Consider the following 13475-nt stretch of genomic DNA (forward strand, 5'->3'; position numbering starts at 1 on the left):
TAGCTTTAGTCCATCAGCTTTTTGTTGGTAAATGAGTAGGTAACATGCTTCATTATTAGTTCCTTGCCATTGTGGTTGATAATTGCACTGTTCTTAGGTCTTTTCAAAATTATTTTTCTTTATGATTTTGTGGTTATTGTCTACAATTCAGTGATGGGCAAACTACAGCCCGAGGGCCAGATGTGGCCCCCTGAAATGTTCTATCCAGTCCTGTGACATTATTCCTAATCTGATGAATACAATGAGTAGGATACAATACAATAAAACTTCGAAAGTGTTGCCTTAGAAACAGACTGACAGATGAACATTTCCTTTCCTTTGGCCCCCTCTTTAAAAAGTTTGCCCATCACTGGTCATTCATTTTCCTGGTTCTTTCCATTTCAATTCTGCATCAATTCATAAAAGTCTTCTCTGGAGTAAGATCAGGAAGAGCTCTAGGACAGCAAATAGTTAGTGCTGACTCTCTCCATAAAGATGTGGTTGGTCTATTTTTTCTCCCATGTTATCCTATGTATAATAAACTATTTAATCAAAACATGTTTCTAAATCCATTAGTGCATTGCAAAATAACCTCAGAGAGTGTAGTATTTCAAGACAAAAGGGTTTCTGCCGGATATAGAGGATAGGTTTCATATTTTAATATTCACATCAAAGTTATATTTCGGCCCCTAGATTAAGTTTGGAATCTGGGCAACAAGGATTGAACAAAAGTTGCTTTTTGGATGGAGATGAGAAAAGAGCAACCTGAGAGTTTGTGGGGTTGGCTGCCATCTGGTGGCCTGAAAGTATGCAGCAGCTTATTACACACAGCTACCTACCTCTGGGGGAAACGTCCCAGAGTAGCTCAGATGCCAGTCTGGTCTAATAGCTCAAGCAGATTGCCACCTGGAAGCTAATTCAGAGATTGTTCCTGGCTAAATAAATTCATTTACTGAATAATTAACACAATCTTGCCCTGTCTCCCAGTATGCTTAAGGGAGGTAAAAATCAGCCACCATAAAAGAGTTGCATACCAAGGTCTATTTCTCAGAATAGAGGGCAAGTTTTATCATGTTTCTAATGTTCTTACACAGTGCCTGGAACACCTTTTTTTAACTCTTAATTTCTGTCTTAGAATAGATTCCAAGGCGGAAGAGCGATAAGAGCTCTGCAAATGGAATTAAGTGACTTACCCAGGGTCACAGAGCTAGGAAGTATCTGAGAACAGATTCTGGCACATAACTTAATAAATGCTTTTTTCTTTCCTCCCTCCCTCCTTCCTTCCTTCCTTCCTTCCTTCCTTCCTTCCTTCCTTCATTTCTCCCTTCCTTCATTCCTTCATTCCTCCCTCCCTTCCCTCCTTCCTTCCTTCCTTTCTTTAAAGCCTGACAGGCCTGGCGGCTGGCCATAAGCCAGCGAGAGCTTCTGCCCTCCCCATGGCCCAGAACATCCCCTCCCTCACTAGCGAGGAGACATCTGAGAGCAGCAAAGATGCCACCCCCTGGGCAGGCCAGTGGGTGAGGTCCCCTCAGGGCCTGCAGGGTGGCCGGCTCTGAGCCAGCACTTGGGCTTCCCAAACCCAGACCCCCTCCCCCACCGCCCTTTACCTGTGGAAATCTGTTTCGGTGAGCTTGGGAGGAGCCTTGGCACCCCACCAGGACACCTGGCTGCCCCACCCCACAATACCGGGAGGGGAGGTGCTGGGCCAGTCTGCGCTGCCTGGATCTGGGAGGGAGCAGAACTCTCAGAGGAGCCTTCTACAATGGGGGGTGGGGGGGCTGGGGGCTGTTCCTAAAGGCCCCCAACCTCACCCGTCTTCCAAAATCCTGAGCCCTATGAGAGCCCCTGTAGGGCCCCCCTCCCTCCCAACACACAGCAGATTTATTTTGGGCTCAGTTCAAATCCACCATCCGGGATCCCTGGATGATGACATAAGAGTGAAAGAAGAATGGGGGGTCAACCTCGACCTCCAGGAGCCTGGCACGGGGGATCGAGGGCTGAGTGTAGAGAGCTTTAGTGCTGCATGAGGTCCCCAAAGCCCTCTGGGGCCCCTGCAGGGAGGGGGTGCCGGTGGGTGTCCCTCTTAGGAGCCAGCCGCCAGAAAGGCCCCTGCCAGGCCCTGGAACCCAGAGTCCAGACCACGGCTGCCCCTGGCTTTGGGGAGCTCAGCGAGGGGCATCCACACAGGAAGTCCTTTAGACCGGTTCTGCTTCCGGGGGCGGGGCTGGGGTGACTGTGGGAGACCTTTTCCAGGTGAATCTCTCCACACCGTGGGAGCGGATCACCTTTTCCACTGAGCCCCCAGACACCGGGGCGCTCCCTCCTGTGTGGGAAGGGAAGAAGGGCTGGCGGGGCCTGGGGTCTGCCCCCGGCCCTTCCCCGCTCGCTGCCAGGCCCTGCTGAAACTTGAGGCAAGTAAAGAGGAGGAGGAGGAATAGGAGGAGGGGGGTGCCAGCTGTTTTCCAGCAGGAACCTTTTTCTGTACAGAAACCAGTGATGAGCGTCTTCCTCCATAGCACTTCCGGGGCTCGTGAGAGATGCTGTCGTCGGGCCGACGCGCTCCGAGGGCTTCCTCCGGCATTACCCTTTCAGAAATGTTGTAAAGGCTAGAAAACAACTTGTGTATATTCTGTATATGTATAGCAACACGTTTCATTTATGGAAATATGTTCTCAGAATATTTATTTACTAATATATTTATCTTAAGCCGTGTCTTACGTTGAGAGTGTGACATTATTGGCATAATCATTGGAAATCACTAACCCGAGGCCCTGTAAATATAGATCATGGCACCCAGATTCCGCCTATTCGCCGACCAAAAACACGATGGAACTAAGCAAGGTGTAGTCTTCTACCATTTTTGTAACAAAGTGTACAAAAGACTGTAAAAAAATACAATTTTATCAAGTATGTATCTGATGTTGTGTTCTGTCTTGTGAAAGTCCACCTCGGGGGCAACTAGGTAGCACAGAGGACAGAGTGCCAGGCCTGGAACCTGGAGGTCCTGGGTTCCAGTCTGGTCACAGACTTCTTAGCTGGGTGACCCCGATTGCCTAGCCGGTGCCCTTCTGTCTTAGAGCTATTAGGAGGATTGAAAGGAAGGATTTTAGAAAGAAAGAAAATCCACGGCAGTGCTCCTAAAAGCCAAAAGGTTCCCCAGGGCGGTCCTGGTGCCACAGGCTTTCATTCAGCTGAGAGTTCCTGGAAATTCCACCGTTTATCCCCTAAAAGCAAGCACAAACCCTGTTGGATTTGTCCTGGGAAATGAAAGATTGGGGATCCACAGAGACCTTGGTTTGAATTGTCCCTCGAGCCTCTCCAAACCTCGGTTTCCCATCTATAAAACAAACAGCGTCTGGACGGCCAGGTCCTGGCGAGTGCAAACATTGGCTCTCCTGGGGCGGGTCTCGGGCGTTCCAGATTCTAATTCCCCACACCTGGCCATTGGTTCCAGCCTGGTGAAGCCGTGCCATGTGGGGGACAGCTTGTTGGCACAGTGGCCTGAGAACCAAGTCTTGAGACGGGAGATCCAGAGGTCAAGCCTGGCCCCAGACACTTCCCAGCTGGGCAACCCTGGACAAGTCACCCCTCGTTGCTCTGCCCTGGAGCCAAAACACAGTATTTAACCCAAAGGCTTAAGAAGAATAAAAGAAATATGCCGCATGAATCCAAGTCCCCCTGGTGTGAGGGCACTTTGGGGTCTACATTCATTAGCCCCTCGTCGTCTTCCTAGACAGGGTTGGCATTTAAATGGGTTAATGGATAGACAACCTCTCCTTTACCAGTTTGGGCTCGTTGGATCCCAGGCTCCATCCACGGGTGCACGGCTGCCCTGAGAGACACAGGCATGACCACCAGGCTGGGGGTGGCCACCCCGTTGGTGGATTGTGAATGAGTGGCCCAGAGGGGGCCAGCTAAAGCACTGGGGCAGTTTTAGAAGGAGCCCCTAGCCCAGACACCCAGGGACAAAAGAGGGGTGGAGGCATTCCCACTTGCAATCTTTACTTGATGAATGTCCCGATGCGGGGGAGCTCTAGGACCCTTAAAAGAAAATTAAGGGAGAAGCTAGGTGGCTCAGGGGATTGAGAGTCAGGACCAAAGGCAGGAGGTCCTGGACTCAAATCTGGCCTCAGACACTTCCTAGCATGGTCACCCTGGGCAAGTCACTTCTCCCCCGTGGCTTAGCCCTCACCGCTCTTCTGTCTTGGAACCAACATACAGTCTTGATTCCAAGATGGAAGCTAAGGGTTGGGTTGGGTTTGATTTTTTTTTTTTTTTTAAAGAATTAACATGTAAGAATAAAATCAAGCGACTCGGGAGAGAATCCTTACAGGGATCATGGAGTTAAAATTAGCCAGGCTCTCCCAGATCATTTCATGCAAAGATTCCGGTCCTGGGAGAGCAGCTCGAGGGGCTCATTTTGATAGTTTGACAACTGGATTTCAGTCTTTTGGGGCTCCATTGTCACCTTGTGTATTTTAGTTGTGCAAAAATACCCTGAGAAGGGGTTCACAGATTGTCCAAGACCCCCAAAACATGAAGGACCCCCGATCTAATGCAGAACCCCGCTCCCCCAGTTAATCGAAAAGGAAAGGTCTTACCCTGCGTTCCACAGCTAGTAGATAGCAGAGCTGAGGCTAGAACCCCAACCGTTTTGCCGCCTCCCCCTCAGGACGGTGCCTCGTGGCCAGGCTGGAGTGAGTGCCCAGTGCCAGAGCCCTGGGCCCATCCGGCAAAAGACCAGGAAGGCACATCCTGAGTACAAAGTGTTGTTTTTTATTTTCCGACATCCAATACAAATATTCTAGTCCTACTCTTCGATGGTTCTATTCATCCGCTTCTCCCCCGAGCTCTTTATTCTAGCTTGGGCCACTTGGGCACTGCTGGTTGCTCACCGACCTCCCTGTCCGGTTTGGGACCTGGGCGCTTCCCGGGTGGCCCGGGATCGTTGGCGACTCCTCCGGAGCCTGCTCCCTCAGGGCTGGGGGCCGTGGCCTGACTGCACAGGGCTTCCCAGAGCTTTCGTTTGATGACCTTCCCCAGCTCCAAGCTGTATCTCTTGGGGGTTCCTGATGTATTCCACAGCATGGGCTCCACCACCGAGTGGTACAGGGCCGTGTATTGCTCAGCGGAGAGCCCGTGGATGATGAGCGTGTCCTGGGGTGGTTGTTCACCTCGATTTCCTAGAGGAAGGTCTTGCGTCTCCCCCACCGGTCCTTCACTTTCCCCTAGGGGAATTTGGGTAACAGCTCCGTCCTGGAGATCTTCACCGACTGCTGCCTCCTTTTCCTCCTTTTGACTTTCTTCACTCTAGACAGGAAAAGAGAAAGGTCAGAGGTAGAAGTGGAGAAGGGAATAATCCATGGTTTGGCCATTCAACCTCAGAACCGGGAGGCCCACTGACCATTGGGTGCATCTCTGATTTGTCAATAGGGGACAAACATTAAGCACTCGCGAGGTGCCAGACCAGGGATACAAGGCAAAAAATAGACCTTGCCCTCAAGTCGCTTACGTTAATGCAGGAAAACAGAACCAGATGGTCCATCATCTCGTGGATCTAAGGAACTCCTAGATGAGGAAGTTCTACCAGCGCTTACTGGTGGCAACTACACAACCTATGAGTCTTGGGGACTTCCCTAAAGCATTGAGAGGCAGTGACTTGTGGGTAGGGAGACGGAGGGGAGACAGCATGTTTGAGACAGATACAAGAGAAGTGGATGGTAACCTGGGAAGAGGGCAGGAAAGACCTCTTGCAGAAGAAAGATGGAGTTTGAGATGAATTTGAAGAAAGCCTGGGGTTTTAGGGGGCAGAGCTGTGGAAGGAGAGAACTCCAAACCATGGCCAGTGGAATGGCATGTGGGGAGGAACAGCAGATAGGGCTGGGTGACTGGACCATTGACTTTGGGAAGGTTAATCCCAGCAATAGGAGAAAGATGGGAAGGGACCATGTTTGGAAGAGCTCTAGATCCCCAAGAACTTTATATTTGGTCCAGGAGGAGGCCCATATTCTTCAGAGTCTTGACCTTTTTTCTTTTTTTTTTTTTTTTAAGTGAATCTTTTATTTGCTCTACTAATTACTACCTGTATGACCTTGGGTAAATCACCTAACTTCCAGCTCTCCCTTCTATAAATTCCACATGCAAAATAAGAGGTGCTAGGCTATCTCCCCCCTTTCTCAGTAGAGAGGTGGAACATTCTAAGGACGGTTCTAACACAAGTCACCCTGGGGCCTGTTTTTGCCCAATTCTTGGTTCTACTTGTCATCTGTGGGTCTGGGGGGGGGGGGGGAGGAAGGAGGTATATCAGAATCTGCCTTGTCTACCTCACTATCGTGTCCCGTAGACCTCATCAAATCCGCCGTGCCCGATGGCTTCCCAGAAGGGCTCTTGTCTTTGTCTGGGACAGACTCAGCGTCCCCGTCCCCCGGGTCGGCCCTCACCGGCCCAGTGCCCTTGGTCTTTATCTTTGGGATCTTCCGTGCCTTCCCCTCAGTGCCTAACTTGGGAGGGATGGGGCAGCATTTGTCCTTCAGCTGCCTCCTGAGGACTAACTTAACCAGCGAGAAGGAGCTCGACACTAGGGGGTTCTTGACAACTTCCCAAGAAGACGTGAGGCCGCCCTTCGAAGCTACGCTCGGGTTTGCATACGTCTTGGAAGTCCAAATATTGGTGAGAGTGGGGGTGTCAACATAACAGTCCTGGAGCCGTTTATTAACGAGGATGGACTGTCGAAGTCCATAGGTTGGAATGCCACTGTTTCGCCTCATATAGATAGGGTGCTAGAATGCCAAGAAAACAGGAAAAGAAGCGGGAAAAGGCCAGTTAGGCAGGCGGTAGAGAGGAGAGAGCAGGTCACATCACATTTTCCTAGATCCTCCCTTCCAACAAGCTCTTGAGAGCTTTCCCTGGCCTCCCTGGCCTCCCTGGCAGCCTCACCAGAACGTTCCTCTCGGATGGGGAAGGCACCGCGGTGGACTGCGAACCCTACCCCGTTGTACCAGAACAAGACGTTCCTTCAAGGACACCCCTGTAAAGTAGCCATCCATCCTCGAGGAACCAAAGGACCAGCCTAGCAGCTTTTCCTCAGAGCACTCCCCAACGAGGAAGGCTTTAAATGCTTTTGGAGAATCTATGAGAATTAGAAAGCGGCAGCCTACCTCGCGGATCTCTCGCTTCCTCGTTTCCCCCTGGCTGCTCTCAAGGACCTCACCATCTAGCAGGAGGGACCCGGGAACCAAGGGCCTTCGGGAAGACCAGAACCCAAGAGACCTCCCTCCCCAGTCAGGCCCGGTGCCTTTGAACCCCAGAAATCGCAGAGGTACTTAAGTGTACTTGGTGTCTCTAGGCCCAAAGGCAGAGGCATGCCGCTCATGCTGATAGCATACTGATAGCTACAGAGCCCAGACACGAAGGAATACCAGCGTCCCAGCTACTCTTGCAATTTGCTTGACTCTATAGACTAGACCAGAACCCCAAACTACCAACTGGATTTCTAAATCAGCGGATCTATAGTTAAAAAAAAAATCAACGAAAGATTGATTACCTTACCATATTTTGGTTGTCTTAAATTTTATTTTAGCTAGCTTAGGAAAAAAAAATAGGTATGTATAGCGTTTCTTTCCTTTTTTTTTTTAATATTTCTAGTCACCTGCCTTTCTCTGGTTCAGTCATGTATGGACAAATTGTTTTGTTTTGTTCGGGTCCCTTGAAGGCACTTTGGTACCACTGTTACCTCTAGTATTTGTGATGTCACCTTGGTTTGTGATGTGGGTGTATGTGTTACATCATCGCATTTTATCCTGAAATTGGGTTGGGAGAAGTTTGATTGGGTCGTGTCCCAGCTGCAGAAGTTTTCTGACAGGCCACGGGGAGGGCCAGAGGAGACGGGATGGCTGGGCGGAAGGGCCGAGCCAGAAGCACACAGCTGGCCCCGCTCAGGCCAGATCTTGGACGGTCGATCCCACTGTGGAAACCTTGGTTTCTTCATCTGTAAAATGGGGGCGATGGGCCTAACATGGCTGACCCTTGATGGCTGGGAGAATCTGATGAGACGGTGGATTGGAAAATGCTTTATAAACTTTGAGACGGAGACGTGGGAGCTCGAAGGGCCAGCACACCACCAGCGGGCCGGGCTCATCCTCTCTGGGCCTGGGAGGGCTTAGATGTTTTGTTTTGTTTTTTAAGTCTGTCATTTGGCTTTTTTTATGCCATTGAGAATGGTTGGCGTCTTGGGCTGGGTCCTCCTAGCCCTTTGCTCTGTCGCTGGCCCATTGCTGTGGGACCCCAAGATCAAGCCCCTTCCCCTCCTCTGCCCCGAGCTTCTGCATCAATGAGTGACCTGGAGGGCCTGGCTGCAGTCTTCTAGTCCCCCTTTGGTCTGGGTCTCAGAGTCGGGTCTAATTCTTCTTCATGACCCCATTTGAAGTTTTCTTGGCAAAGATAACTGGAGTGTTTGGTTGGCCATTTCCTTCTTCAGCTCATTTGACAGATAAGGAAACTGAGGCACACAGGGTGAAATGACTTGCCCAGGGTAATACACCTAAGATCCTGGAGTGGTTTGCCATACCCTACTCCATCTTATTTTACAGATGAGGAAACTGAGATCAACAGGGTGAAGTGACTTGCCCAGGGTCACACAGCCAGTTTGCCATTTCCTTCTCGTGCTCATTTGGTAGATGAGGAAACAGGCTGGCAGAGAGGAGTGGCTTGCCCAGTGTCTAATCAGTGTGTCTGAGGCTGGGTTTGAACTCTCCACTATGCCACTGAGCTGCCCTTAGATGGAGGGAGAGAATCTGGGTTCAAATCCCAGCCTATAAGCGAAGGGGTAGGACCAGGGGGCCTCCGAGGGCTCTCCCGGCTTACTAATAGTGGCACCAGCATTTCTATGGTCTGTTAAAGTTTATAAAGCTCTCGCGGGATCCTGTGATCCTTCCTGGGCGGTAGATGCCCTTATTACCCGCATTTTACAGATGAGGAAACTGAGGCCAGCAGGGTGGAGGGCGTTGGCCAGGGTCACCCAGCTGGGAGGCCGCTCAGGTCTGGGCTCTCCTGTGGAATCCCATGTCCGTGTGTCCAGAGAGAAGGGCTGCCAGAGCCACCCAGGCGGCATCCACGAGGAGAGCCAGGAGCAGACGCGGGAGGTCCTAGTTCCGATCCGGCCCCCAAATCGCCTGGCCCGCCCGTGGCGCTCTCCTGCCTTGGAGCCGGTCCCCAGTGGAGGAGGGGAAGGGTTCGAGCTGGACCGCTCCGGGGCTCCTCCATAGTCCCCCTCCGCCAGCGAGAAGGCTTGAAGCCAGAGCAGACGCGGGGGGGGGGGGTGGCAGCTTTGCGCATGCGCGGGAGCCCGGGGGCTTCTGGGGAGGGAGGAGCCGCGGAGGAGGCTGGAGGAGGCTGGACGGCTTGAGGGCGGCCGAGGGAGCCGGAGAACAAGGGTCCCTTTGAGAGCTGCGGCGGTCAGGCGCCCCGGGAGGAGGGACCGCAGCGGCCAGGATGGGCAGCACTCGAGGCTCGCCAGACTTTTAGAAATGGGAATCCCGTCTTTGGAAGCCCTGCCCTGCCCTGCCCTCCTAGAGGCAGGAGAGCCGGAGGGGCTGGACAGGGGGGGTGAAGTGACTTGTCCAGGGTCACCCTGCCAGGAAGTCGCCTCCGAGCTGGGCCACCCATCCTCGCAGTTTTCATTCCAGGAACTCCTTTTACCTCATTCCAGAGGACCCCATTTGAGATCTTCTCTGCAAAGATACCTGAAGTGCTTGCTGGTTCCTTCTCCAGCTGGTTTGACAGATGAGGAAACTGAGGCAAATGGGGATAAATGACTTGTCCAGGGTCACTCAGCTAAAATACTTGAGTGGCTTGCCATTTCCGTCAGTTCATTTGACAGATGAGGAAACTGAGGCAAAGAGGGATATGTGACTTGCTCAGGGTCACACAGAGAGTAAGTGTCAAGAGGCCAAATTTGAACTCAGGTCTTCCTGACTCCAAGTCTGGTGCTCTGCACTGTCCCATACACAAAAGATTGTTATTAGGAGTAATTGGGGAAAATATAAAAAGTCACAAGCAGGACTTGACCTCAGCCGATTTCGAGTTGAAAGAGCCCCTCGAAGCCATGGGGTTGCCTCCCCTCCTCATTTTACCAAGAAGGAAACTGAGGCTCAGAGAAGCTAACCCAGTAGACGGGGGTTTTCTCTCCCAGGTCTGAGGACGAGCCTTCTGCCCCTACACTGCCCTGGCTTGCATATATGTATGGGTTCGTGTCGAGGCTGACCCAGCAGAGAGAGCCCTGGACCTGGAGCCAGGAAGACTCGAGTGCAAATTCAGCTCCAATCAATCAGTAACTTTTATGAGATGCCTACTGAGTGCTTGACATGCAGCTAAGGATGGGCCACCTACGAGTCACTTCATCTCTGCCTGCCTCGGTTTCCTCCTCTGTAAAATGTAAATAATAAAAATTGCCCTCTGCTCCCGAGGCTGTTGTGAGGAGCACGCAGCTAGCAGTGTTATATTATTACCCCACGAGGGAGACACTGAAGTCGGGGCTTTGACAAGATCTGACGTTTTTGAGGAGACGGAATATAGCTCAGAGGACATCGACGGGGCACAGCCCTAGAGTCAGGAGGGCCTGAGTTCAGATCAGACGCTAGCTGTGTGACCTTGGACAAGTCACTTAACCCTGTTGGCCTCCGTTTCCTCATCCATCCAATGATCTGGAGAAGGAAATGGCCAACCCCTGCAGCATCTCTGCCAAGAAAACCCCAAATAGTCACAAAGAGTCAGCCACAACTGAACGACAACAATGCACTTGATAGTAAGTATATTAATATGAATAACAAAAAGTAGCAAACCCTGCCACGGTGCCTTCTCCCTAGTAAGCTCCTAATTTCAGGCAGTTTTCATCGCTGCTAGCTTTTACAGAGGACAAGCCCAGGAGATGGGTGCCACCATCTCCCCCATTTTGCAGATGAGAAAGTTGAGGCGCACAGGGGAAGTGACTTGGCCAGGGTCCCGTGTCTGAGATCAAATTTGAACTCGGGTCTTCCTGACTCTATCCACTACACCACCGACTGCCCAGCAGAAGCTCCAGGTTTCAGAAGCAGAAAGAATTTCGTTGAGTCCTAGCCAACTCTTTGAGATCCTTTCTTGTCAAGATACCGGAGCGGTTGGCCATTTCCTTCTCCGGCTCAATTTACAGTTGACGAAACGGAGGCAAACAAGGTTAAGTGACTTGCCCAGGGTCATACAGCTAGTAAGCGTCTGAGGTTGGATTTGAACTCATGAAGCCGAGTCTTCCTGACTATTCACTATGGCGCCACCTCGTTGCCCTGAAAGCTTAAAGAGATTGAGAAAACAATAACTGACCTTTGTAGAGGGTGTAACGTTCCAGGTTTACAAAGGGCTTCCAAGAGGTGAGTGGCTATTCCTATTTTACAGAGAGGAAAACTGAGGCCAGAGAGTTGCTGTGATTTGCCCAACACAATCGCCAAACCAGAAAGAGTCAGAACTGGGCTTGTCCCCTAACTCCAAACGGGACACTCTTCCCACTAAGTCACCTAATCACTGAGTTTGAACCCTAACCCACCCCCCGAGAGCTCAAAATCCCACCATCTGTGGGGATGAAGAAGTCCACCTGGCCAACCCCGGGCACCTGCTGCCCACCAAGGTCTGTGCCAGGCAGGGTCTGGGTGCGAAATGGGACAAAATGCCCCTGCCGGATTCAGAAAAGACGCACGATGGGCGCCCTGACAAAAGAAAACAATGCAGGTGATCCTGGAAGTCACGTAAGAGAACTAAGAGCCAGCAAGGCTGACCAGGGCAGTGACCTGCCAGGACTCCGGAAGACTAAGAACCCGGCAGCTTTCTCCCCGACTGGCCGGCCGATGGAGGGATCACTGGGGTCTTTTTGGCTTAAGTATTCTCATCATGAGGGAGGAGAGAATTCAAGGTGGAATAGGTGAGTAGTGAGAGGGGTGCCAACATTTAAAAGCTGTTTGTAGGGGGGTGGTTCTGGGTTCCAATCTGGCCTCAGACACTTCCCAGCTGGGTGACCCTGGCCAAGTCACTTGACCCCCATTGCCTAGCCCTGACCCCTCCTCTGCCTTGGAATCAGCACAGAGTATTAATTCAAAGAGGGAAGGGAAGAATTTACCCCAAACTCAAACTATGTGATGAAATAGAATTTGTTCTTCTTTGTAGCCCCCGTGCCTGGCATACAGTAGGTGCTTAATGAATGTTATTACCCTGAAAGCAGAATTCTGCGACTATCCCGCTACATCTGACATTCAGCTAAAAGCTGGACGGCACCAAAGTTGGTGGTGCCACATCCTGACCTTCTTCTTACCTTTAGCTTTGAAATATTCCTGGCTGACGTTTGTTCCTGTGTGCATCTATGACGATCGCGTGTCTGTATGTGTGTAGAATGGGTATATTTTAGCTCTTCCCTCTGGACACGGACAATCTATTTGGGGAAACAGGAGACCGTAGAACCCTTAGGTTTTGTTTGTCTTTAACCCCTTCCCTTCCGTTTTGGAATGAATACCAAATATGTTAGTTCCAAGGCAGAGGAGCAGTCAGGGCTAGGAAATGGACATGAAATAAGTGACTTGCCCAGGGTCACACAGCTAGGAAGTATCTGAGGCTAGATTCGAACCCAGGGTTTCTCCAAGCCTGGCTCTCTATCCACTGAGCCACCCAGCTGCCCCCTCATTAAGGATTTTTTCATCAAGAATGTCATCCACTTACTCCAATTCCTTCTGAACCCATCCTAGTAAATAATAATGATAATAATAGTAACAAGTTAGCCTGTTATGGTTTGCAAAGCATATTAGAAATGTCTCGTGTGGTCCTCATAAACATAGCAGTTAAAGGGTCATCATTATTCCTACTTTAAAGATTAGGAAACTGAGAATAAGTGACTTGCCCAGGATCACACAACTAGTAAATGCCTGAGGTTGGATTTGAACTTGGATCTTTTGACTTCCAGCCCAACGCTCTCACGCCACCTGGTGGTCTGTGGACCCGCTACGAGGAGACTCACACCTAGGAATTCATTCCATGCTTCTGCTTCTCGCTGACTCTTTAATATTTGCCCTTCTAGACTCTGAGCTTCTTTGTATCTCCAAGTCATGGCATACAAAGGGCGATTAATCCATGTTTATCAACTGACTTGTAGGTACTACTGCAGGGATTATCAGCCTTAGTTTTACAGGGGAAAGCTTAGAAGGCTTCAGAGATTTTTCTGGGCAGACAAACAGCACCAGAGGGCAGGATTGGAACTCAGAGCTCTCCCAATTCCAAGTCCAGGGCGTTCTCTATTCTCTATCTCTTAAGGGATTGAAGGATGTTATGAGGGAAAAGGGTTGAGGAGATCGTACCAGTCAGGGACACCTTTGCCCTGAATGGTGTGTCTGTGTGTCTGGTTCCATGTCTGTCTGTCCTGTGGGAGACAAAAGGGTCCGAGATTCCCAGAACCAAAATCTAGCTGGCGTGTCCCAAAGTCTGGAGTC

General features: G+C 50.8%; 1 protein-coding gene across 1 annotated transcript; it reads right to left on the minus strand.

Moving 5' to 3' along the window:
* Positions 1-4833: 4833 nt before the first annotated feature.
* On the minus strand, positions 4834-7351 carry C1H22orf31 (chromosome 1 C22orf31 homolog). The gene is made up of 4 exons (XM_044685479.1): positions 7312-7351; positions 7137-7192; positions 6303-6758; positions 4834-5289 (listed from the first exon to the last, which is right to left on the minus strand). Exons 1-4 carry the CDS (start codon positions 7349-7351, stop codon positions 4834-4836), a joined length of 1008 nt encoding a protein of 335 aa, XP_044541414.1.
* Positions 7352-13475: the final 6124 nt, after the last annotated feature.

This window comes from Gracilinanus agilis, chromosome 1 (assembly GCF_016433145.1).
Source record: "Gracilinanus agilis isolate LMUSP501 chromosome 1, AgileGrace, whole genome shotgun sequence".
NCBI lineage: Eukaryota > Metazoa > Chordata > Mammalia > Didelphimorphia > Didelphidae > Gracilinanus > Gracilinanus agilis.

Bases quoted from the DNA above. Each gene is read 5' to 3' on its own strand.
- C1H22orf31 (XM_044685479.1), bottom strand. From the start codon at position 7,351: ATGAGCGGCATGCCTCTGCCTTTGGGCCTAGAGACACCAA. The intron at 7,193-7,311 runs GTACACTTAAGT...CCCTCCTGCTAG, and splicing joins TTTGGGCCTAGAGACACCAA to ATGGTGAGGTCCTTGAGAGC. The intron at 5,290-6,302 runs GTAGACAAGGCA...TTTCCTGTCTAG, and splicing joins CTACGGGACACGATAGTGAG to AGTGAAGAAAGTCAAAAGGA.